General features: G+C 32.8%; 3 protein-coding genes across 6 annotated transcripts; all 3 read right to left on the bottom strand.

Annotated features, from left to right (window-relative positions):
• Positions 1 to 1,830: 1,830 nt before the first annotated feature.
• Positions 1,831 to 9,810, bottom strand: LOC146941663 (PHD finger-containing protein 1-like). Of its 3 annotated transcripts, none has more exons than XM_085755460.1 (8): positions 7,213 to 7,353; positions 5,305 to 5,390; positions 3,537 to 3,986; positions 3,127 to 3,378; positions 2,751 to 2,963; positions 2,543 to 2,667; positions 2,395 to 2,452; positions 1,831 to 1,951 (listed from the first exon to the last, which is right to left on the bottom strand). In XM_085755460.1, exons 1-7 carry the CDS (start codon positions 7,246 to 7,248, stop codon positions 2,397 to 2,399), a joined length of 1,218 nt encoding a protein of 405 aa, XP_085611586.1. In that variant the 5' UTR covers positions 7,249 to 7,353; the 3' UTR covers positions 1,831 to 1,951; positions 2,395 to 2,396. The 3 variants fall into 3 exon arrangements, with proteins under 3 accessions (XP_085611586.1, XP_085611584.1, XP_085611583.1); XM_085755458.1 differs by lacking the exon at positions 1,831 to 1,951 and adding an exon at positions 9,648 to 9,810 and having other exon boundaries at positions 2,195 to 2,452; positions 7,213 to 7,278; XM_085755457.1 differs by lacking the exon at positions 1,831 to 1,951 and adding an exon at positions 9,648 to 9,714 and having other exon boundaries at positions 2,195 to 2,452; positions 7,213 to 7,287.
• A 411-nt stretch (positions 9,811 to 10,221) lies between these two features.
• Positions 10,222 to 14,579, bottom strand: LOC146941662 (heme A synthase COX15-like). Of its 2 annotated transcripts, none has more exons than XM_085755455.1 (8): positions 14,388 to 14,579; positions 13,997 to 14,205; positions 12,974 to 13,254; positions 12,429 to 12,654; positions 12,096 to 12,341; positions 11,873 to 11,983; positions 11,449 to 11,580; positions 10,222 to 10,648 (listed from the first exon to the last, which is right to left on the bottom strand). In XM_085755455.1, exons 2-8 carry the CDS (start codon positions 14,186 to 14,188, stop codon positions 10,478 to 10,480), a joined length of 1,359 nt encoding a protein of 452 aa, XP_085611581.1. In that variant the 5' UTR covers positions 14,189 to 14,205; positions 14,388 to 14,579; the 3' UTR covers positions 10,222 to 10,477. The 2 variants fall into 2 exon arrangements, with proteins under 2 accessions (XP_085611581.1, XP_085611582.1); XM_085755456.1 differs by having other exon boundaries at positions 13,997 to 14,195; positions 14,408 to 14,579.
• Positions 14,580 to 16,504: 1,925 nt separating this feature from the next.
• Positions 16,505 to 21,426, bottom strand: LOC146941661 (Transducin/WD40 repeat-like superfamily protein). The gene is made up of 7 exons (XM_085755481.1): positions 19,702 to 21,426; positions 19,501 to 19,591; positions 19,196 to 19,353; positions 19,025 to 19,076; positions 18,834 to 18,913; positions 18,652 to 18,745; positions 16,505 to 17,922 (listed from the first exon to the last, which is right to left on the bottom strand). The coding sequence occupies exons 1-7, from the start codon at positions 20,578 to 20,580 to the stop codon at positions 17,390 to 17,392; spliced, it is 1,887 nt and encodes a 628-aa protein (XP_085611607.1). The 5' UTR covers positions 20,581 to 21,426; the 3' UTR covers positions 16,505 to 17,389.
• Between the last annotated feature and the right edge of the window lie 2,788 nt (positions 21,427 to 24,214).

The following is a 24,214-nucleotide window of genomic DNA, read 5'->3' as shown; positions in this document are numbered from 1 at the left end:
CACTCCCCTCCCCTCTTATGTTAAAATATACATTTTCCTCCCCTCTTATTCAAAACATATTAGAAAATATTTCACTCCCCTCCCTTGAGAGAAGCTTGAATTACATTTCAATCCCCTTTTATGTTAAAATCTACGTTTTAGTCCCTCAATTTTTTTTTATTTCTAATAATCTAACAAAAATAAATAATCTAACACACTTAAAGAAAATTAGCATTGCGGGTTCATTTTAATATAATTAAATTTTGAATACATATCTTTCTCTATTGTTTATTCACAATTTCATTAACATATAATTTTAAACCCTATTATAAAATATGAAACAACCCAAAATAAAATTAAAATATGTGAAAAATTACTAAAGTCGATTAAGTATGGTTATTTAAAAGTGAATTTTATACTCTAAATTATAAAATTAATAACAAAATATTTAAATTTAATTGTTATTGACATTTAGATTATAAAGAAACGAATTTATATTTTTTAAATGGTGATTCAAAATTAATATATATTATACAAACCCATTTGGGGTTGGCCTAGTGGTTGGCTTGGGATCTTGGAGTTTGCTCCTCCAGAGGTCTCAGGTTCGATTCCCTCTGGTGCCAATTTCGGTAGGCTAAGTCCATACAGAGCTTGCTCTGGCTTTAAACGGGGCCCCCGCAAGTGGGCGGTGGGATTGGTCCCCTCGGATTAGTCGATTATTGGATCGGATACCAAGTTTTCAAAAAAAAAATATATATATTATACAAATATTTATTTATGTTAAAATAGATTAAAGTGTAGTACATATTTAATTATTAAGGGAGGGGGTTGTAATTCAAGCATCTTATAGGGGAGGGGAGTGTAAATTTTATTTTTCAAGGGAGGGGAGTGTATATTTTAATATAAGAGGGGAGGGGAGTGTAATTCAAACATCTTTGAGGGGAGGGGAGCGTAATTTACTCTATTAAATATATTTGTTGTTCCTACAAATATATCAATTTTTATTTTTCATACAAAAACTTTCATTGCTGGCAAAAGTGGTTGTTCTAAATTTTAATCAAGGTTAAAGAAAAGTGAAACAAAGCCATATTTTGGCCTTGAAAGGCTTTGATTTTTTTTTTTTTAAGAAAAACCCAAAAAAATAATTTACAATAAAAAATAATAAAATTCGAGGTTGAGGCTTCAGATTTCAAACAGTAAATGGAAATTTTGAAGTAAAAAGAAATATTTCGTAGTTTTTTTTCTTGGAAATTTTGGATGGGAATTTTGAGGATAATGATTTCAAACGTCTCCCTTCAAGTTAAAAAAGTCCCACATAATCAAGATTTACAAAAGAAATTACATTTACGTCTCTCCAAAAATACTAATGGAGTTCCAACACAAAACCTCACAAGTTTTTATTGGTTTTCGTTAAATCACTACTTCAATTTTCGTGGCATAGAAAACAAGCCTTTTGTGAGGTCAATATTTAGAGGAAATGAATCATTTCCATTTTTTCTTATGTTTTCTCAATTTTCACACCTCAGCCTTTAACCAATCTTTCTCCATTTTTTCCTTCCAATTTTAATACTATCCACTCTTTATTTATATTTTACTGATCTGGATCATTCACATTATTTCCGCATTTTTTTTCCCACATATTTGAAATTCAATTTTCCATCGTTCTCAATTCTTGAATATTGACAAAGAAATTTCCAAGTTCTATAATTTACAAGTGTCTAAAGTTTTTAAAATATTACAATCATGTCATATTACAATTAAAATTATTTTACCATTTAAAAATACAAATTTATAACTATTGATGTGACAATGAGAGAGACAGCTAATTATATACGAGAATAGATTCTCTCAGTTGGCATGAGATAGTAGTGAAATGTGAACAGTTGAATACAAATGAGATATTAAATATGAGCAAAAATTGTTTAAGCGCGAGATTGCAAACATGAGAGAAAAAAATGGAGAGAATCCATTCCTATATATCATAAAGAAAAAGCAAATGAGTGATATATAAAAGTTTTGAGAGGCAAAATATGCTATCAAAGCAAAAAAGAAGGAAAAAAAGCACCATGGTACTAAATAAACAATCCAGAATCCTCTTCAGAAATTCTATTTTTAATTATATATTCGTTCATTTAACATTTTATCTTCAAGGGTGTAACGTTATAGTTCCACAGTTAGCTGTTTCAATTCTTCAAAAACCATTGAAAAGATTGAATTAAGTAACACTAAGCCTGTGATATTGGATACCATACTGCTATAACATAGCACACCACCGTTAGTGTGATTTTAAAATTCATACTTTGATAACTCGCAAGGAAGTCACTACTTTGTTTCCACCGCCAAAGGTTTGTTCAATGGGTGAGAAGATGTTTGATATTACATATTGAGAGTTAACAAAGCAGATTAGAAGTTCACCACTATTTTCTTGACTTTGATTTGAAAACACCCCACAAGTAATATTTTGTGCAGATTCCTGAAAAATTAGATAAGTCACTGAATCAAACACCCAATTACAAGATCATTCTAAAATTTCTGCAAAAGGACAAGTTTTCTAATGACATACGCCTTTCATCCGGAGGTAATAAATGCGAGGAAAATATTAAGAGTTCCAGGTTGTTAATGACTGCTTTGAGAGCTTTATCTTGTTCAATCATGTTGTCCATCACACGATCAAAGATCATCTCATCCCTATTTACCAAAAAAACCAAGGGAAATCTAGAACATGAGCTTACCAATTAGTATGCAAAATATAATCCATTGAAGAAGCATACCTTTCATACTGGGGGAAAAAATAGAGCCCAATACAATCACTATTAGGTGGATAGTCAGCAAAACTCTGAGGCCAAATGATACGCTTTGATAACATCTCTAAATCAAGCAGTTCAGGGAGAACTGTTACTGCCGAATTCACTTTTGGGGACGCTTTACTTGATATATATGCAGTAAGATGAAAATGTGTTTCATTGTGCATTCTAAATTGCCCCCTATAAATGAAAAAGAGAGGGAGAAATGAGTATAAAGAAAATGACAGATTTTCATAAATAACTCCTTAAATGCAAATAAACAATATTATTGAGAACACAGCATAAAAAATTAAGAGAAATATTCAAAGGGAAAACTCCACAGAAACACGGTTAAAGATCTCACGTCCAAATTGGATCACTTAGTGGCTGAGCACGGCTATTTTTGTCAAACTCTGGATACTGCAGTAACGGAGGCATTATGACTTCAGACTCTGTATATATCTCACATTCCATTGCCTGCATGTCAGATGACATATTCGAAGGATCTTTAGGTGATTCAGGCTGCTTAAAAAACACATTTTCGTTCTCAAGGATTGGCAATATATTCTCAGTGTCATTTTTGGCTAGGCATCCAACACTTTCACCTTCATTTGATCTGACAAACAGGAGAGACAAGTATAAAGAAAATGACTGATTTTCATAAATAACTCCTTAAATGAAAATCAACAATATTATTGAGAACTTGAAATCAATAATTAAGGAAGAAAAATATTCAAAGGAAAAACTCAACAGCAACACAGTTAAAGATCTCACGTCAAAACCGGATCACTGAGTGGCTGAGCACAGCTATTTTTGTCAAAGTCTGAATATTGTAGTAGCAGAGGCATTACGACTTCAGACTCTGCATATACCTCACATTCCCTTGCCTGCTTGTCAGGTGACATATTCGAAGGATCTTTAGGTGATTCAGGCTGCTTAAAAAAAACATTTTCATTCTCAAGGATTGGCAGTATCTTCTCAGTGTCCTTTTTGGCAAGGCATCCAAAACTTTCACCTTCATTTGGTCTGACAAGTGGTTGTTTTCTAACTACACCACTCTTCTTTTTCATTATCATCCTTTTATACTTAGCATCAGTTGCATAACTTATGCGTTCACTTTTTCGTAACGGTTCCGTTTTGCGTTTTGGGTTACTTGGAGCACACTCCTCGCATTTCCAGATTACTGTCCCATTATCATCCTGGTGGATCTTATCTAAACAATAACTGCAAATGTATACGCTACTTATTAGGCATATTTTACAAATATCAAGCAACAAAAATGTTACACAAAACATCTTAGAATAGCAAGTTCTAAAATCAGCATACAGCTTTACTAATATTAAAATACTAAGAGCGTGGTACATTGTAGGCACCTAGTTAGTCACATATATAGTTGCTTTGAGAGCCTCTAAGGAATTTAGTGAAATATTTGCTACCTGATCATTTAAATTTGCAAATGCTTGGTTCCTTCACAAAAGAAATGATAGAGGCTATATGTTGATACGCTTAACAATAACATAAGCTTCATTAGTAGTGATTACATTATATTTTCATATTATTCTAAAATTACCTCAACCATAATAGTACACAAGCTGTAATTCCCATACCCAATTGGAGCCACGGCATTTTAATTCATACAAATGAGATAACTACTGCAAATATTAAAGATCTATATAATAGCCATTAACCAATGAAACTCACATGTGATCATCTATAATACTATATACATAGCATCTGATCTAGTCATTTATCAAAGGGCCAAGCAAATTTATATTGCTGGTCGATTTCAAAAAGAACATCAAAAGAAAAATATAACTACGCAGAAGTTGCTATTGCAATTGTGACAATCTGGCTGATATTTTCTACAAGTCCTCGAGTAACAAGATTGGTGTGTGTACACGCACTCAAGCTTGAGGTAATGTTAGAAAATATATTGTATGTGTACAGTCAATTAGTCCATCAGTCGTCTAATTAAGGAGTATTTATAGTAGGTAGTTAAGTTTTCTTCTTCCAAAAAATATAACTAATTTTACAAAAAAAAAAAAGGAAGAAGAAGACTATACTACTTGTTTTACCTTATCAGAAACACAGTTCAAGTCTATCATCTCTTTTTCAAGTAAACACCAAGTTGTTTGTTTTCTTGAAAAGCCAGAGAACCATAAATGATAAAAACAGATTATATCCATAATTTTTTCTAAAAGTATATTTTTCTCTCATTTAATTTCAAAATAACACAATATAAATTATAATAGAATGTGCGCCTTAAAATATCTTTTATTTTAACATTTGGGTAAAACAATGATTATAATACTGTCTGGTTTAGTGGAGTAATAGTATAATAAAGCAGTTAAATATCGGACCAAAATTTTACTAATATATAGATATATTTCTTAACAAAATGTAGAGAGACAACTTTTGGCTGAAGAGGTTATAAAGATTTCTATATTCAATTACAGCTAAAGAGAATCGCAACTCATTTTCCAAACATAAACCACAATATTGTTGATGATTTGAATAGTGAAAATGACAAATCTAAACATACCTATGTTGAGCACAAGATTTACACTGGATACAATATACGAGGCGCTTTGAATCTCCCTTACTACCACATGTTAGACAGATATTTATCTGTGAAGATCATTAAAATAATTATTGAAACAATTGTAACACTGAGCCATGAAATACGCTATAAGTTCAAAGAAAACATTTGAAATGCAAAGCGTGTGCGTCCACACACATATACGGGTGCTGTCAATATTTTCTTGTTAGAGGATATGTTGTTTGTAGTAGTTACTAGTGAACCGCACACACTTCCAATGCACCAAGTAAACACAAGAATCAGTTAGACATATGATTAATTACTCACAACTCACAAGCATAACCCCTATTGGAACATGTTCAGAAATAGGGGTATTCTCAAGTAGGCCAGACAGAAAAGAACTGAAAGCCTGTGTCACTTGCAAGTTGCAACAAATTTCTATGAAGTTGCAACTCCAAAAATATCAAAAGGATATTTGGAAAAAATACAAACATTCTAAAGTCAAAATTACTTTAACATTAGAATATTTGTAACTTTCTTCCAAATCCATGCAACCTTGCTCAAAAATATGAAAAATTAATGAAAATTGCTGTAACTGACACATTAATGTTTCTTTTCGGGTGACAGTTATAAGAAATGCCCCTAATTTTTTGGTAGCACACTCTCCATTGAGTTTCATGGCATGCACATACTCGCGACTTCAAATTATGCTTTGTATGGTTGATATGATGTCTGATATGGATTCACGGTGAACCGGTGTCAATGGAAGGGACCAGGATTTCGTACAATCACAGACTGCATCCAGTCACTTTGTCAATGTGACCGTTCAATTGAGATCAGACGTTCTAGAGTTCAAAGTCAATAATATTAGTTTTAAAAAATATCTAAATATGTTTTCTAGGACCGCCCGATCTCGACAAGACGGTCACGGATTCTTCCACTGTGTGATTGCATTGAATTCAAATTCCAATGGTGCCATTTGTTAAAGCTTTTTAACAGTAAAAAGTGTTTTTTATTAATTAAAAATGTTATGAATTAAATAATTGGATATGCTTTCCAAGAAGAGTAGCCTATAAAAAGGCCATATCATAAAAGAACTTTATTTTAAAAGTGTATATAAAGATTCTAAACACACCTGATAATTAATAAAGGGGACAAAATCTTGCCCCAAAATCCGTTTTTATCCTATAATTCTCAAGAGAACCAACGAAATTAATGCAATATTTAATTTAACCAGAGTATATATAAAACTATAGATTCCATATCTATTGATGTAATTGTTGGAGAAAACTGTAATAAATTGTGGGAAAGGATTATTCCTAGCTTAGTTGAAATTTTTATCAGTATTTAGTAAAACAAAGAGATAGTGTTGTAACAGTAGTTGATTTGGGTGATTGAGATTTAAGAATTAGCACGTGATTGATAATTGGGACACTGTTTTATGATTTTTTATTGCGTTACCCACAATTTGGTCCTTCTTTTACCAAACATGTCTTCATGTATACACACACAAACGATGCTTGTCTCAAATACCAAGAAAAATCTTGTTTGATTTCACTTTTGGAAGAACAAAAATTGATTTTAGAGAAAAAGTGTATATAATTGATTTCGATACGTTTGATTACTCTCTGATTATAATTGGTTTTGACTATAGAATTGATTCTAACATGTTTTGGACGTAGAATTGATTCTAACTTGAAGTTAGAGTTAGGGTTTTGATTCTATAATTGATTTTTAAACTGAAATTTATAGTTCAACTCAGTTTTTACATGAATGAATGTATACAAACATAATCACTTTACCTTCAACTTATTTTTTAGTTCAGAATCAATTAATTCAAAATCACACAAATGTTTCACCGAACTATGGTAAATAAAAATTACAGAAAATGAATAAAGAAATAGTGTGTACCTTTTCAGCGGCAACGAGGCGCGGTTGAGGAACCATCGTGAATAACTTTCTCACTAAGCGCTGCAACTGCAAAGTCTGCAATTAGTAAGTAATCTGATCTTAGCACAACACTCTTCAATTTATTTACCCACATTGCTTTTTTTGGTTAAATATTTTTCTTTTTATTTTTCTCAAGAGGTAAAAATCAAACGCCGTTTTCTAACAAGCATTGGAATGCGTGTGTTTCTTCGAATAGAAGTAGTTACTAATACACGAACATTTTCCAAACATTAATTTAGCCCAATTTTTTTCATTATTCAACATATTGGAGGAGCATCTATGTGTAACATGTTGATAACTAATTTGATTGTTGCTATTGAGAATTTAAAATGCAACTATTGAAGCATTATTAGTAGAACATACAAGTAATTGTGATTTTCTTTAATTAACTTATGCTCAAAAATCAATCTCGTTGATTAATTATTATAAGGGTTATTTAAGTCTTAGATCTAATCTAACCTTAGTGAGCTCTTAAATCCAACTCACCTAACCATTTTAAACGTCAAAATAAAAAATTAATATTTTAATAATTTTGACCGGTGAACTACACGTATTTTTTAGAGATGAATTCAATAATCATTTAGACGTGTGATTTTTTTGGTGGTGGCCGGGATTCGAACCTCGGACCTTGTATGTTTTATGCATTGCCCATACAATGATTAATTACTCACAAGCATACTCTAGTTTGTCATTCTAAAAGAAATTGAAAAATTAGGTCGTTTGGAAAAGATTTCTATGAATTTAATAATCCTTTAAAAATATGAATAGGATTTTCGAAAAAAATACTAACATTCTAATGTCAAAATTGCAATTGTTGAAATTGATTTAATAATTCATCAATACAAGACATGTTCTATGATGATTAAAACCATATTTGTATTTGAGTGCAAAATAAACAGAGGAGCATGCATATAAAATATCATCTACTACAAATTGATTTATCAAGGATGTTAGGAGTTAAGTATTAGGAACACTTGATAAACCTTTGATGATAGCCTCTCAACGACAACCATTTAAAACATAGATAGAGATGTGGTGATTTGAAACACACAATAAAGGTTAGTGACGGTTGACTTGGTTTTTTCTCAGTCGTTACTCCTAATGTCTCATATACTCTTCATATGGAGGAGAAGAAATAATGTGTTATGTACGTCAGTCATTGACATCACCTTCCATTAATGATCATCTTACATCCACTTATATTAAACTCATATCAATTAATTAAATGATTAATTATCGAAATATAAATCTAAATTGTCTTTTTACTTAATTTGATCATTATTCAATTAAAACTTTAATTGATAAATAACTAATGTAAATATTATTCTGATGTATGCCTGAATATAATAAAATATTCCAACAACACTAACTTCATTAGATTTGTGACATTCATCAAAATCCATGCATCCCAAATAAAAAGATAACTTAAAATTGCTGTAACAACTACGGACTCGCACGCACATTTGAATGTTGCTTTTTGGATGACAGTTATAACAATATTCTCCTATTCTTACCACACACCCTTGAATTTTTCATATTTAAATATATTATTATAAATTATAATTAAAATATTATGTTACATATAGTCAAATTCCTTCAAATATTAGTTTACTTCGATTGTTTTGTTTGTTTATAAATTATAATTAAAATATTATGTTACATATATATAAATTCTCTCCGATATCAAGTATTTAGATGGATTGATACGATAAGAAATAAGTATATTGAATGACTAATATGACAATATTAACGAAATATTTTAATGTCAGAGACTCTTTTGGCTAACAAAGTGCACAAATCAAGGACTATTCTAGAATTTCGATACATGGATTATTATGACTACTAGTTACACAGTCAGTGACTAAAATTATTATTACCAGTCTAATTTTCATCTACTTTGAATCCAATGTGTGCATTTGTGCGGCCGCCGCAAAAGATCCAAATTTGTGACTGGACACCTAACCGATTGTTCTTGTACTCTTATTCGTCACTCACCACAAGATATTCTTCTTTTATGACAAATTTCTTTTATGAAAAAATAAAATAAAAGATATCCTTGTAATCTTATTCATCCATCACTCGCCACAAGATATTTTTCTTTTATGACAAATTCAAAATTAGAAAAACGAAATAAGTCAACTCTAACAACTTAAAATCCAAAAAACTCCGAAATCAACAAATTCAAGCGGCTTACACAATGAAATCCATCGATTTTAAATTTTAATGACTTAAAATCAGAAAAACAATAAAATAAGTCATTTCTAACAATTTAAAATCCAAAAAACCCTGAAATCAACAAATTCCACCAGTTTAAAATCTGAATTCAATCAATTCTATCGGTTTAAATTCAATAAGCATTGAGATCTATCAATTACAAGCAAAAAAAAATTCCATACCTAAGCTAGAATCTGAAGAAGATGATGTGATAAGCGATTAGAACGACGAGCAAAGGGAACTACGACGGCAAGGAGATAGAAGCACACGGCGACGAGGAGAGAGAGTCACCACCACGGAGAGGAGAGAGAAGCACAATGAAGAAGCATTGCAAGAAAAAAGAATGAGAGTAGTGTGAGAAACGCGTGTTATGAAAATGACAGAATTTTTTTTTTTTTGTAATTTAGGTGTTATTTTAAATGCTTCAAATTTTGGAAAAGAAAAATTCTTATCTAAATATCTTGAATTTCAAAAATGAATTAAATATTTTCCCAATCAGTGAAATTTAGTCCAAATCAATTCAAATACTCCAAAAGATTACATTCCCCAGTTAAAGTTCTTTATCCAAACACACTCTTTTATCCAGTCTTTCTACGCTATATAGTGAAAAGTAATTTTAACATTTCTGAAAAGTCAACTGCCAATCTGAATTAATCTTGTTGCTGACTCAGATGATATATTATCACGTTAACATGATATATTATCATGTTAAGTGTTAACCATCATCAATAATATTCGACTGAAAATTTTACTATGTGCCTTAAACAACCAGCCATTCTAGACTCCTCTTCCTTGAAAATGTATAATTTTACAGTACATAATGATTTACTACACTGATTTTCTGCATCAATTACATAAATGATAGATGACATTATTATCATATCAATTGCATCATCATGGATTTTCACGCTTCAAATGTACAAACGAAATAAAAAATTCGGTTGGTGGACAATTGGACAACGAGCTCAATTTCAAGCTTAGCCTGAATAATAATAGTCTCAACTATTGCAAATTAGTTTGCCTTGACAACCTGAGGCAGCGATTTGAGAAGTGCCGAGGATGGCCTTCGAACCGTGTGATTAAGCAGTAACATAAAAGTCAGAAGTGTTAAGGCTCCAGCTTGATGTGCGGTACCCAATGAAACAGGTACATATGAGAGAAGGGTCGTAATTCCCAAGGTGACCTGTAACCAAACAAACCAAGTACATCATGTAAAGCATCCCCACAATATTAATCAATATTCCGCTCAGAAGGATCCTAAGACTATGTGCAATGGTGCTGTTGAACCTGACATTCAACAAGAAAAAGCAGTCCAATGCATGTTGAAGCTGTGTTGAATGAGGCGCTGGAAGAGAGAGATGATTAACAGATTCAACACCATTTAATCTGCCACAGAATGCCACGTGGCGGCGCGCAGTTGGACAGCAAAATTGAGAAAATGATGCTCGCCAAATGATTTATCAAACATCAAATAAAAAATTTAAAAAAGCTGTTGTTCGCCAAATTGTTTATCAAACATGGGGCCATATCCATCAATTTTTTTCAATTGAAGGGTAGAAGGAAAAAAAATTGCAAAAAAGTCTGAGAAAATAAAAATACAAACACACAAAAAAGTCTGAGAAAATAAAAATAAATTTTTTAAATAAATTTTGTTTTTACAAAAAAAAATGTTAAGTGTTTCTTTATTTTAATTTAATTATAATCGATAATTGTAATTTTATGTAATTATAAAAACAAAAATATAAAATTAAATAAGAATAAGAAATAAAAGGTGGTGGGGTAGAGTGTTGAATGAAAAAAAACCATTGGAGAGGTTAAAGTTGAATGAGTGTTGAATTAAGAGAGAGAAGATGATGTGGAGTGTTGGGAATTGAAAAAGTGGGTGTTGAAGGGTGTTTAATGTTGGTGACCATTGTAAATGGTCTAACAATATTTAACGATAAATGGTACAAATCATAGAAAACTGAGAATTGAAATAACAACCTGAACAGATGCCATGCCAGAGATTCCTCCGATCACAGACCGGACTGCAGGATGTATGTCCAGTTTTCTTGTTGACAACCATAAGGCACTCACTGAAATTAGGGTTGCAGTTGCAAGGATCCGGTGATTGAGCTGTTAAAACAAAACATGTATTAAAAATTTATGTTGTTAAATTTCCACGGATAGGCAAAATGGCGGTCCAGTTTAAGTTTCAAAAAAATTTAAGTAACAAAGGAAAGAACTGCTGACGTCTGAGATGTAAACATTGTCTGCAAAACCATAATTACAAAAATAAATGTATTGCTAATTTACTACCTTCAAAAAACTATTTTCCGAATAAATAAAAGGACAACCAGATCACAATTCAAGAAACAAACGTACTGCAATTTTTAACTTTTCAGCAATAAATTAGCATAGATAATACCTGTACAGTCGATGTATTCTCAAAGAAATTTCGAATCAGAGGCTTCATTTCAAGAATGTTTTCAGGGATCCATGTATCACCCATCTTCGGAAAAGTATTAAATGCATGCCCCTGACAATCAACATGTAAACAGAATGATTATCTTTTATCCTCACCAACCACTCAATTATCATTACAAGTACAAATAAAATAGGCATCAAAATTGTTCGACAAACTAACATACAGCATCATTTCCTGCAACAAATGCACCAGAGACAGCAGTAAGACCAACGAGTAAGCTGACAGGCAACGCAAGTCTCTTTACTTTAGCAGCCCCACGGACCCATGGTAGTGATTCAGCCGGTGGCTCAGGCATAACAACAGAAAGTGCAGTCCAAAAGAGACCGCAGTAAATAGCAAATGCTGATGTGAGGTGAGCTGCGAGACGATAAGGGCTTACTCTTGGCTGAGAATATTCAGTTGGTGGTTCCTGAGGAAAAGAAACTATGGTATTAGAATCTGGATGAGTTAGTCAATTGGACTTGAAACAAACATATTATTTTCTTTATGTTCCAACCTCTAAACCACTTTTAACCATCCACCAGCCAATGAGACCCTGCCCGGCACCCAGGCCAAACAAAGCAGAAACTCTTAGTGCTAATCTCAATGTAATATACCCTTTATGAAGAAAATATGAATACGGTAAAACAAACATAAGTCCAAGGGCCCTCCCCCACATACGATGTCCATACTCCATCCAATATATGAACTTGAATTCTTCAATCTTCATCCCTTTGTTTACCCTGCAAAAAAGTGTGCAACAAAGTGTTATCATAACATTAGTATAAACTACATAATCAATCCTTTGATTTTCATAACAAATACACAGTCAATACTAAAATTATAACTAGCAGTCTACTTTATTAAGAAACAAATTTGCTCCTTTGCACAGTTCCAAAAAGCTGGTTCCGAATATGTAAATCAATTTGATAAATCATTATCCATTTTATCTTTTTTTTTTAACATTATCCATTTTATCTTATTACTTATCATCTCATCTATATAGCATTAAACACACAATCAGATGATTTTGCTCAGGTGAAGCAAGTGTTTGCACTTTACCGCTTGTATTCAGGCGACTGCTGATATTTCTCAAACTCTTGCAACCACGCCTCATCAGACAAAGGAGGGAACTCACCCGTGAATTTCCAATCAGTCATTGAAAGACCAGATCTGGTGAGTCTGGTTAAACCCCCAAGTATGACCATAGTAAACACCCATGCAGCAGAGCCAAAGAGCCATATTCCGACCACCTTCTGTGCATGAGAACCTCCTGTCACAAGCGGTTTCAACCCCTCGTTATGTATGGCCCCAGCAGACACCGTCTTAGAAACACGATGACCCTAAGAGCACCACAACAGTTTTCTCATAAGTCAGAACTAAGCCAATATACATACTAAACATTCACACAAAACATTGGCGATAAAAACATGAACCAAAGAAACTATTTTCCCATAATGCCATTGACATTTCACAGATAAAAATCAATTCAACTAAACATCTTTCAATTCAATGACTATAAGTTTTTAAAACAGTAACATCTCATGAGTTTAAATTTAAAATCTCAAATCATCTTTTACACATCACTTTTTTGAAACCTCTGTTATTTGGCAATATCAAATTCCAAGATTGCAAGTTTTTGAATCCCTAGAATACAAAATGGTACAATTAAACGACTGAGTGATCTTCTTAGTTCATGTTAACCCAACTGCAACGGCAGCCCTTACATTGTTCATGATTGTGCATCCAGATAATATCCATCCGTAAATCTTTGTTGTTTGTAATTATAAATCAAACAAAATGTTTGTTTTTACCTACTTGACTCATATTGAATCACCATTTGATAACACGTAGATTGCTCAAAAAAATATTGATGAACATTGAAAACATAAAGGGTATGGTATTGGTCATCAAATTCACAAGTCTCCCATCTAAATCCACTAATTGAAGCATCTCTCTGATGACATACATGATCAAGTTTTGGGTAAGTAGTTGAATTAGGTGTTTAGTTTAACTAAAAATAAATAATAAAAATCATAAATTGAATATACTACATAAATGCATACATAGAATATAAGAAAGTACCTTAGGAATATTATGGGATCGGAAAGTACGAAAGAAATGGGTGGAAATGGAAGGGTTAAAAAACTTGAATGATTGTTGTTGTATAGAAGAAGGATGAGAGAAAGGAATTGTGGGCGTAGCGGTCTTCCTCCCAGTGAGCTTGTGAATCAAACATGCTTCCTTGCTGCGTTTTAAAATTGCTCTCCCAAACATTTTATCTCTCCACCACACTGCCAATAGTCAAAATAAAACTATAGAAATACATAAATCAAATATGTAAATCATATTGCATTTCTATAATTTAAAAGAGAAACACCATGCCCACATAAAAAGAATGAAAATTTCAACAAAGGGGTTAAATGGGTGGTGATAAATAAAAAAGGAATGAATAAGCTTATAGAAAAGAACTTACAATGTCTTTGAAGATGATACAAGAAGAAAAGAACGAAGAGGATCTCAAGCTCAGCCTGTATCAAAAAGCCAGTGGCGGTGGCGGCGGCGCGTGGCAGGGGAGGGGAGAAGCGGCGTCGCGAGTTTGTTGCACACTGCAATCTCTTTGAGCTGAGGGTTTAACCAAAGGTTTTGTTTTGCGAAAACTTTCTTTGTCGCTTATTGCCTCCGCGTGTCGTTTTGTACGCCTAGTTCATCCATGTTTTTTTTTCTTATTAGACCAGTTAAGGATGGGTGAAATTAATATCAATTCGGTAATAAAAATTGGTTAATTAAGTTTTTAGTCAAATCCAAAAGTTAGTCCATAATAATACACTCCCTCCCTCCATCTCATATTATATAAAAAAAAAAAAATCATACTCCCTCCGCCCCGGAATATCTGACCCATTTTCTAAAAAAAAGTGTCCCAAAATAACTGAGTCATTTCAATTTTCAATACAACTTTCATCATTCCCAATACAATATAACTCTAATTAATACTACTTTCATCATTCCAATACAATATATTTCACTTTCCCCTTTATTTATACATTTTTCTTAATATGTGTGAAAAATCAAACTGGCTCAGATAAAACGGAACGGAGGGAGTACTTATTAAGAAAACTAAAACATACACCCTCCGGTCACTAATATAAGCAAAAATCCACTTTCTAGGTTCATTCAATAAATGATGTATGTAGCCTATAATAAAGACCACATACATCATTAATTGAATGACCTAGAAATTGGATTTTTGCTTATATTAGTGACCGAAGGGTGTAGTAGTTTGTAACATGGTTTTTTGTGTTATCTTTGAAATAAGAGAGCAAATTGAATGCACTTTGCATTTAATTTTCCTTTGGAAAAGATAATTTTTTGAAACAATATAATTAAATATGATAAAATTGGTCTTTTTTGCTTATAATTTGGGACAAAGAAAATGAGTTTTTTTTGCTTATAATTTAGGACGGATGAAGTACTTCATTCTATCACTATTGTACGGAAGTAAAAAAAAAAAAAAAAACTGTCTCTGCGAGTTTAATTTAGTTGGTAAGGACATCACATAATATATGTAAGGACAGAGTTTGAATCTCGAATACCCAACTTATTTTATTTTAAAGATAATTTTAAGTCGCAAGAAAACGGCCAGATGTATTAGTAATTCAATGATTCTAAAACGGTGGTTATTCTTTGTTGATAATAGTGACAAAATGTAGAACCGATTTTTAATTTTAGTTCCTAAAAAATAGAGCAAGATGTTTTCATCAAAAAAAAATTGGTTCTTAATAGACATAAAAAGCTTCGGGACAAATAGCATTGCTGATTTTTTATATGTCCTTAACCCTTCTTGAACATAACATGATAATATAATACATAGAGGTTGGATATAATACATTTTAATAACCAGGAGCGTTCATTCTTCAAAAAAAAAATAAAAAATAACCAGGAGCGTTCAATATATCTTGAGCAAAAACTTATCATAATTTTGACATTAACATGAACCACTTTTTAGTATAAAAAACACGAATATAAACTAACCATTAGGACAAAAAAACGAAAGGTAAAATTTTAGGAGGATGCAAAACATTGCGTATATTTAGAGAAAATTAAATAATACATATAAAGAAAGAAAAATGTTAAAAAAATTATCCTTAAATCATTGGTTAAAATTGTAACAAAAAAAATCACTGGTTAAAAAAACAAAAATGAAAATATTGTATAGAAAAATGGTGAATTCAACTTTTTAAAAGTTAAAAAATTATTGACTCAAATGAAAACATTCTACTTTTTAACAAATGTACTAAGATAGGACACTCGTTACCCTACAAAAATTTGTAGAGATCCTTATACGAGAAGACAAACAAATGTTACAAAATGATATTATAATTAAAGAGAGAGGGATTCCTTATTTTTGGTCAAGAAAGCAACTCTGTCCTTGATTTAATCCCCACTCAAAACCATCATCATCGTCGACATCACCTTGAATTCTAGCCCTTCACAGTTTCACACTCATATCACTTTTTATTTTTAATTTCATACGCTAAAAAATGGCTAATAAATTTGTTACATTAATAAAAGTGGCTAACAAAACTTCAACAATTTTTATTTTTTTTTATAAATCTGTATCTATTGTATAAGTTAACTAATATTCACACAAAAAAATGTTAAAACAAAAAAGCGACACAATTCTTGTGGCCTGACTCTACAAGCAGGCCACTTCAATCAGTGGCATACTAACATAAAATGTACAAATCCTCAACATGTCAGAAGATTTTGCATCTAACATGAATTTACCTATGACCAAAATCCTACTTCTAAGTTCTAGCTAAGCACCGTGCTTCAATTTTTTTTTTTTTTTTTGCAATGCTATATTGGGAATCCAATGCCTTGAAATTGAAAACTCCTTTAGGAATGTTTCAACTTTTACCAATCAAAGCCACTAAGAAAATGCAAAATTCAAAGAGCTTTGAATTTGAGGGATTGTAAGTTTGGAAACCGACAGTATAACGGTGATACTGTATGTCTGGAGTGAAGCTCAATCTACCTGTTTCACATTCTCCACAATGTCACTGTGTTACCAAACATGCGCAGAGTTGTCATGAGTGAGAGAGTCTTAAAGCCTGGCAGGGAATCCGAAGTTGTTAAATGTCTTGATGGTTCCATCAAGACCAGCTGCAACAACTGATAGTCCCCATGATAAAACGGTGATACCGTACGTCTGGAGTGAAGCTTGATCTACCTGTTTCACGTTCTCTGCGAAACATGCAAAGAGTTACCATGAGAACTGAGTCTTAAAGCAAAGCAGGGAATCCATAGTTGTGAAATGTCTTTATGGTTCCATCAAAACCAGCTGCAACAACTGATAGTCCCCATGATAAAACGGTGATACCATACATCTGGAGTGAAGATCAATCTACCTGTTTCACATTCACCGCAATGTCGCTGTATTACTAAACATGCAGAGTTGCCATGAGTGACAGAGTCTTAAAGCCTAGCAGGAAATCCAAAGTTGTGAAATGTCTTGATCGTTCCATCAAGACCTGCTGCAACAACTGATAGTCCCCATGATTCTGGCACACAATTGTCATGGCATAGATTCTTAAGACATAGCTCTTCATCATCAGATTCAACTTCTGAAAGAGGCGAATCCCAACTGGGAAGTTTCTCTTCGGGCCATGTCATAGAACCTCGACATGAACCATCAATGGAGAACCAACTACCAAAAGAAAAACGTTCAGACTCTCTAACGCATTGTCGTTGAGTTTCGGAAGAATAGTTGGCAAAATCGCTGAGAGAGCAGCTTCTTTCTGCAGTCATGCCTGACCAAGGTATTGCAACAGTAACCCCCTTGGAGCGAAAGTACTCACAAGAACTCTCGGTTTTTCTCTGTTTGGAAAAATAACCTTCGGAGTCATTGAAGTTCCAAATATACACACGGGAGTCCTCTCCGACTGAAATTATGTGTTTTCCACTTGATGTAAAGGAACCAGACATCTGACTTCCTGACATTGAAAGGCCTGCAAATTGTAGTAGCATGATCAGACAACTTTGAATATTCCATTTAAAGCAAGTGTCAGTAATGTAGACAATTGAGTTAAAAACAGGGTATCAGATAAGGAATGCACATATACAATTACACGCAGAATAGCTAAAACAAACCTTTAAAGCTTGTAGTTAAAGCATACATACTATATGAGAAGACTAAAAGAATAGAATGCATAATTATATTGATCTGAAGGATTCAAAATCACAAGGTCCATAACCGATAATTCCTACATTATACTACCGAAGTAATTTAGCCCATGAACAACAATCTAGACTTCTAACCTATCCTTGAAGAGAAATGGAAAGAGAAAGATTCTCATTGGATACATATGACAGGTCAAGTCTTAAACTGAAAGCAATATATTTTCTTAAACATTGCTGAAGCCTAAAAATAGAAGTATGTGACAGTGGAAGGACAGCAGATCAAGCTGCAATATCATGCAATGTGTTTAAAAAATTTAACAAATTCAAGCCACTATTTATTTTTACATAATTTAAAATATACAGAAAAACAGATATTACCATAATTAAAAGAGAAGACGACCCTTAGAATGACGAGACATGCATAGCAAATAAAAAATAGAGAGCGTTTGGGGACTAAACTACAATGCCTAGGTCAGAAATAACAAAACTAAGCTCTTAAATAAGATCTTTTTGCAATGCCAATCAAACAATTGAAGTATCAAAACTTAGTGCTCTACCTTTATATGTCTGAACAAGTTCATGGCCTTCCAATATTCTAACTTTGGAATCTTGTGATGTGATCATAACTCTCTGATGGTTTTTCTGGGAAAACTGCAATGAAATTGGGTGTTCCATTGTTAATTAAGGAAGTAAAAAGCAGAACTCTTTGTTTGCAGTGAAGCTTTTTCAGAAGAAAAACCTGAATGCCAGTAATCTTGTTGCTAGATGATCTCTTTTTTTCACTGACACGAATCTTCGCCTCAAGCTGGAATTGTTTACCTAAAATCATAAAATTCAAATTAAAAATTACTTTCAACATGTCAATATTCCTTTTGCATTGTATTCATAATAACTATAGAAATGTCACATGAGTAACACATAAGTAAATACCTGAAGCAACATAAAAGCGGCAAGTACCAGAAAGGGAACCAACTACAAACCCCTGCATAAATAAAAAGCAATAGGTTAAAAATCATACTAAGGAAAGTTACCAGAAATGCAATAGGTAAAAAAGGAACAAAATTCTGAAAAGATACATTCAGTAAAGTATCCATAACATACCTTCCCATCTGGCTGATAACTTATAGCACTTATGATATCTTGTACGTCTGCCCAGTCGACAACTCGCTCTTCATGTACTCCCCATATTCGGACTTTACCATCTATGGAGCCACTTATGAAATAATTTTCATCAACTGGGTTGAATTGAATGCATGTCACTGTTTCCAATTAAAATAGAGACACAGTTATTGTGATACTTCTGTGATAAAGATGATGTAATACTTCACATCGCAGTAAATTATGAAAATGAAGTAAGCATATGCTGCAAATACATTAATAAGAAAAGAAGGTGATCTTATATTTACCATAATCATTGTGATGGAAAACTTTTAAACATTGATTACAACCAATTTTCCACATGCGAACTGTTTTATCCATAGACGAGGAAAGAAGCATCTGCAACAGGTAAACTAGTTCAGTTTTTATTTGAATATAAGAAGCAAAAAGAACAAATAGAGCTTATAGCATAATTGAGGGACAAAAGTGTTAAGATTCAGAAAACTCACATCAGAATCAGACCAAGCCAAGTCCATCACATCACTAGAATGACCATATAGTTCTTGCAGCGGGGATTCCTCAATTTTGAGAATTTTCCTTGGAAGAACAGCTGGGGTTTTGCTCGACCATTTCTTTGGAGAAAAAGACATGTCATGTTTCAATTTGCTAATGTCACTGTCTTCTTTAGCAAAACAAATACTTGAAGCCTTCAACGATGAAACACCCCATATACGAACAACACCATCTTCACCTCCAGTTGCTAGATACTGACCATTAGGACTAAATTTCATAGTCCAAATCAGACCTTTGTGTGCTCTAATCTCTTGTCCAGTATACACAGCACTGAACTCATTCCAACTTTTCTTATTGTGCCTTACATTGATTTGAAGAGCTTTCCTCGTACCCACATTACCAGATTTTGATCCAACTTTCCCTCTGTTCAGAACTTTGTTCCACCACTTTTTCTTCTTCTTTTTACCATTATCAATAACATTAGATTCTTCTAGTGTCTCAGCTTCTCTATGTCTCAGATCTTGACTGGAACATGATAGCTCTTTATCATCATCATCATCATCATCATCTTTGGGATCAACCAACTTCTCATAAACATGTTCAGCATCAGACAAAATACAACTATTTGATACTGTTCCACTACAATCCATGATCCTCTCCTCACAACACACTATTTCGTTTTGAGAAGAAGCATCAACTAAACCCATCTCTTGTAGAAACCGTTCTTTTCTTTCCTTCACACTAATAGGCTCATTAAGCCATAACTCATACCCAAGGTCTTGTTTAGTCAAAAGAGAGTCTTGTTTAGGAGGTGACAAACATTCCAACGAGTCAAAGAACACATCATTATCTCCTTCATCAGAGATCATCAACATATCTTGTAATAATCCTCCTCAAACAAAAATGTCCCACATGAAAAGAAAAAATGCAACTAACTAGCTCACAAATTATTTCAATTTCTCAACTCCACACACACCTTAAATATCAATCAAACCCCCCAAAATCAAGGGTCCGAGATCCTCTCGGTGATTATGTGAAATTCAATGTCAAAACAACAGGCAGAGAGAGAGAGAGAGACCAAGTTCGAGGAACCAAGAAACAGCTTCAGAAAAGAACCAATGACAAGAGGTTTTTGCATGTTGTGTAAAAACTCAAACCTAGGATCCCAATACTTAAATAAGTAGTAAAAAATAATAATATTATTATTAAAAAACTAATCCCGAAACCAAAACCCGATAACATAAAAAATTAATCAAACTAAAAAAATGAGAAAAACAAAGGGTACCCGTCTTGTGAATGTGAAGCAAAAGCACAAAAAATTCAAGTTGAACACCGACCCTCCAGCTATTAAGGACACCCTTAAGTACAAACCTCAAAGTGCAGTGAACCAAAGGAAAAGGGGAGGGTGTAGCTGGCAGTACCCTGGTTCAAGACACTAGAGAAAATGGCGGAAGAAGAAAGAGAGATTGTGTCGTGTCACCCTTTGAGAAAACAAAACAAGCCTCGAGATTTGAGGTTATTGGGATTGAAAAAACAACAACTGCAATTAGAAGAAGATGAAGAACAACACACCCGCACACCACAGGAGCGACAAAGAAACACGAGCGGCGCGACCCGAGAAACAAGAACAAGCTAGGCTACTACAACTACTGCTACCACTACTTCTCTTGTCTGTCTCTGCAACAACCACCACTCTATACTAGTACTACAATAACAACAACACCTTCATGCTTTTCTTTCTTCTTCTTGTAATCCCCACCTATCGCTTTCTGTGTCATAACAAAAACCAAAACACACATTATTCACATAGACATAGAAAGAATTTTTAATCATAATCAGTGGCACAAGATTAACATTCATCATGTGTGTATCATGACATTAAATTTAAATTCAAGACAAAAAGGAAATAATTTATTTAAAATTATTTTCTATATAAAGAATAATTTGCCCGTACGCGTCAAGCGTAATAATAGAGCGTGACGCGAATTAAATTAAAATGTGGTAATAATATAATTAAAAATCTGAGAGCACACACAGGTAGATATAATTCCATGATTGATTGATATTCTTCCTAGCTTAGTTTTTAAGTGGCATTAATTACTAATGGGCGTTACATATACCTAATAAAAATAGGAGAAGTAATTGGTGGGGGTAGTACCCTAGAAGTGATGGGCACAAGAACTAATAACTAGTACTGGAGCTATAAAAATGCCGTTTTAAAGAAAGCGATGAGTCGAAACATGAAAGGGTCTAAGAGTTATAGGTGTCCACTTTGAACCTTCGTAGGTCTCCTTATTACAGCAAAACATTACTACCACCACAACTGCATTGCATCTCACATTTTTAATTCCTTGGGCTCTGTGTTTCACTCCTACTACCTTTTAATGCTTCCTCTACCTCCTATCCTACGTCTTTCTTAGTACTCCTAATATAGACAGACTTGGTTGGCATTTCAATTTTTTTATTGACAATCATCATCTGAAACTCACACACACAACTGTTATATCTCGGATTTAAGTCGCTTAAAAATATTCGATTTAATACATTTGTTAGTTGAGTTAGGTTTTACGGACGACTTAAGTAAGTCATTGATATGACACAAAAGAAAACAAATTAATTTGCATATACCTTGGTGCTTCTAATGTAGTGGCACTTTCTTTCTATGCCCCAAGCTAGGAGTTCTTTCTCTGAAAGGCTATCTAGATGATAACTCTTTTTAGTATAGGGGGTTACAGAAAAAAGAAACTTCTTTTTAATTGGGCTTGTCCTTTTGAGTGGATTTTTCAACTACAAGTCACAACTAGAAACTCACGTGACCCAGTTGATTCAAGTGCAACCCAACCAAGGCAGGTAAATAGGGGACCCGTGTAAATTAGTCCATTCAATTTCAAACACCGGAAGAGAATATCCTCTTCTCACTTAATTCTAATTCTAGATGGTAATATATGTTTTAGAAAGGAAAATAAAAAATACTCGGAAATAATAAGTGATAAGATGGATCATAGTATAAATCATTATCAACATTTTAGCATGGATCGAACCTTCCAAAACTTGCCTCAGCTGTCCACACGTTCGTTCACCCTTTTCTTTCCCCATTTACACCCGTTGATTTTTCCTTCATTTTCCAATTCATTATATCTCACCACAATTATAGGTCTTGCTATTTTAATTTTGAAAATAAATAAATTATTTTCTAATCCATACTCAATAAAATCTTTCCTAATTTTTTTTTTCCTATTCTGCATATATTTCCAATGCAGAATATTCTTAACCACTATAATAAATAAGTGTAAAATATTTTTATACAATTCATATATTTTATTTTTATTTTTTGTTTAGATTCATATATTTTATATAACAATCTTAAAAAGTGACATTATATAGTGATTTGATTAGACAATAAAAAAAATTACATTATCAGTGTATATAAATTAAATCCAAAATAATAATGTTAGAAAATTTATATTTTTTTAAAATGTTATTTTTTTTGTGGTGGTTGGGGTTCGAACCCCAAACCTTTCATATTTTATGCATTGTCCCTAACAACTGAGTTAAGCTCACGAGGACAATTAAAATGTATCTCTTGTTTATGATGCATGCTTCGGGAAAAAAATAATACCCTTGTTTATGATGCAATAATATATCATGATAAACTATACGATGTTAGCTTTTTGGCGAAAATTATTTGTGTCTTATTTTTTTGACAAAAATTATTCTAAAAAATTATTGTGTATCTTGTATTTATGTATATAAAACGGGACCACATAATATATTTTGATAGGCATCAAAATAATCCTATTGGACAAGGTTAACTAAATTGATTGATTTGTTTGAGAGAAATATCCGTGGCTGGTGTATTCCTCAACAATCAGCGTGGAGCCATAGCACTACAGTGTTCTGTGAGAAGCCCCTTTCAATTCTAAAACAATATTGGCTTCATTGTGATCTGCTTAATGTATCCCTGACCACAGAAGAATGCAATAGCTGTGTATAATATAATGAATATGTTTCAGAATCTTACACTCGTGTTTGGTTAAATGCCAAGTTGTGATGATGTGTATAATATCATGTGCCCCCAATAATTAAAATGAATAACAAAAAATATCATGGAAAATTTGGAAGTTTAAACATAGGTCTTTATATGTCAGCTAGACAAATTGACAAATCATACAGAATGTATTAGCTAGCTAATCATTCACATGTTCAACCGGCCTCTCTAAGTATGCGTATTGTTAAGAGAATTACTACTAGTTGAGGATAATCTTCGATCAATCATAGTATTGCTAAGAAGACAATCACTAATTGAGGTCTTTATATGCGTATTGCTAAGAAGACAATCACTAATTGAGGATAATCTTCAATCAATCATAGTATTTTTTTTTTTTTTTTACTTTTCTCTTCATTTCCAAAATTAGGATAAAGCAAATTTAAAATACTCAGTTCCTCTAAGAATATTCGACCATGTACTTTCTCCGTCCCAAATTATTAATATTTTCGGTCATTTCAATG

The sequence above is a fragment of the Medicago sativa genome, chromosome 3, assembly GCF_051527215.1.
Source record: "Medicago sativa cultivar Bolivia chromosome 3, Bolivia_mono, whole genome shotgun sequence".
Lineage (NCBI taxonomy): Eukaryota > Viridiplantae > Streptophyta > Magnoliopsida > Fabales > Fabaceae > Medicago > Medicago sativa.
Note: the sequence above shows the minus strand (reverse complement) of the source record. Positions and strands in the feature narration are given on the sequence as shown.

Excerpts from the sequence above, each read along its gene's own strand:
- LOC146941663 (XM_085755458.1), bottom strand. The coding sequence starts at position 7,248 with ATGGTTCCTCAACCGCGCCTCGTTGCCGCTGAAAAG. Across the intron at positions 2,964-3,126 it reads CTAAGTGATCCAATTTGGAC|GGGGCAATTTAGAATGCACA; the intron begins GTGAGATCTTTA and ends TTTCATTTATAG. Across the intron at positions 2,668-2,750 it reads TTTTTCCCCCAGTATGAAAG|GGATGAGATGATCTTTGATC; the intron begins GTATGCTTCTTC and ends TTTGGTAAATAG.
- LOC146941661 (XM_085755481.1), bottom strand. The coding sequence starts at position 20,580 with ATGTTGATGATCTCTGATGAAGGAGATAATGATGTGTTCTTTGACTCG. Across the intron at positions 19,354-19,500 it reads TTTCCATCACAATGATTATG|TGACATGCATTCAATTCAAC; the intron begins GTAAATATAAGA and ends AATTGGAAACAG. Across the intron at positions 18,746-18,833 it reads ACAAGATTACTGGCATTCAG|TTTTCCCAGAAAAACCATCA; the intron begins GTTTTTCTTCTG and ends ATTTCATTGCAG.
- LOC146941662 (XM_085755455.1), bottom strand. The coding sequence starts at position 14,188 with ATGTTTGGGAGAGCAATTTTAAAACGCAGCAAGGAAGCATGTTTGATT. Across the intron at positions 12,655-12,973 it reads CAGTCGCCTGAATACAAGCG|GGTAAACAAAGGGATGAAGA; the intron begins GTAAAGTGCAAA and ends ACTTTTTTGCAG. Across the intron at positions 11,581-11,872 it reads AGAATACATCGACTGTACAG|CTCAATCACCGGATCCTTGC; the intron begins GTATTATCTATG and ends TTGTTTTAACAG.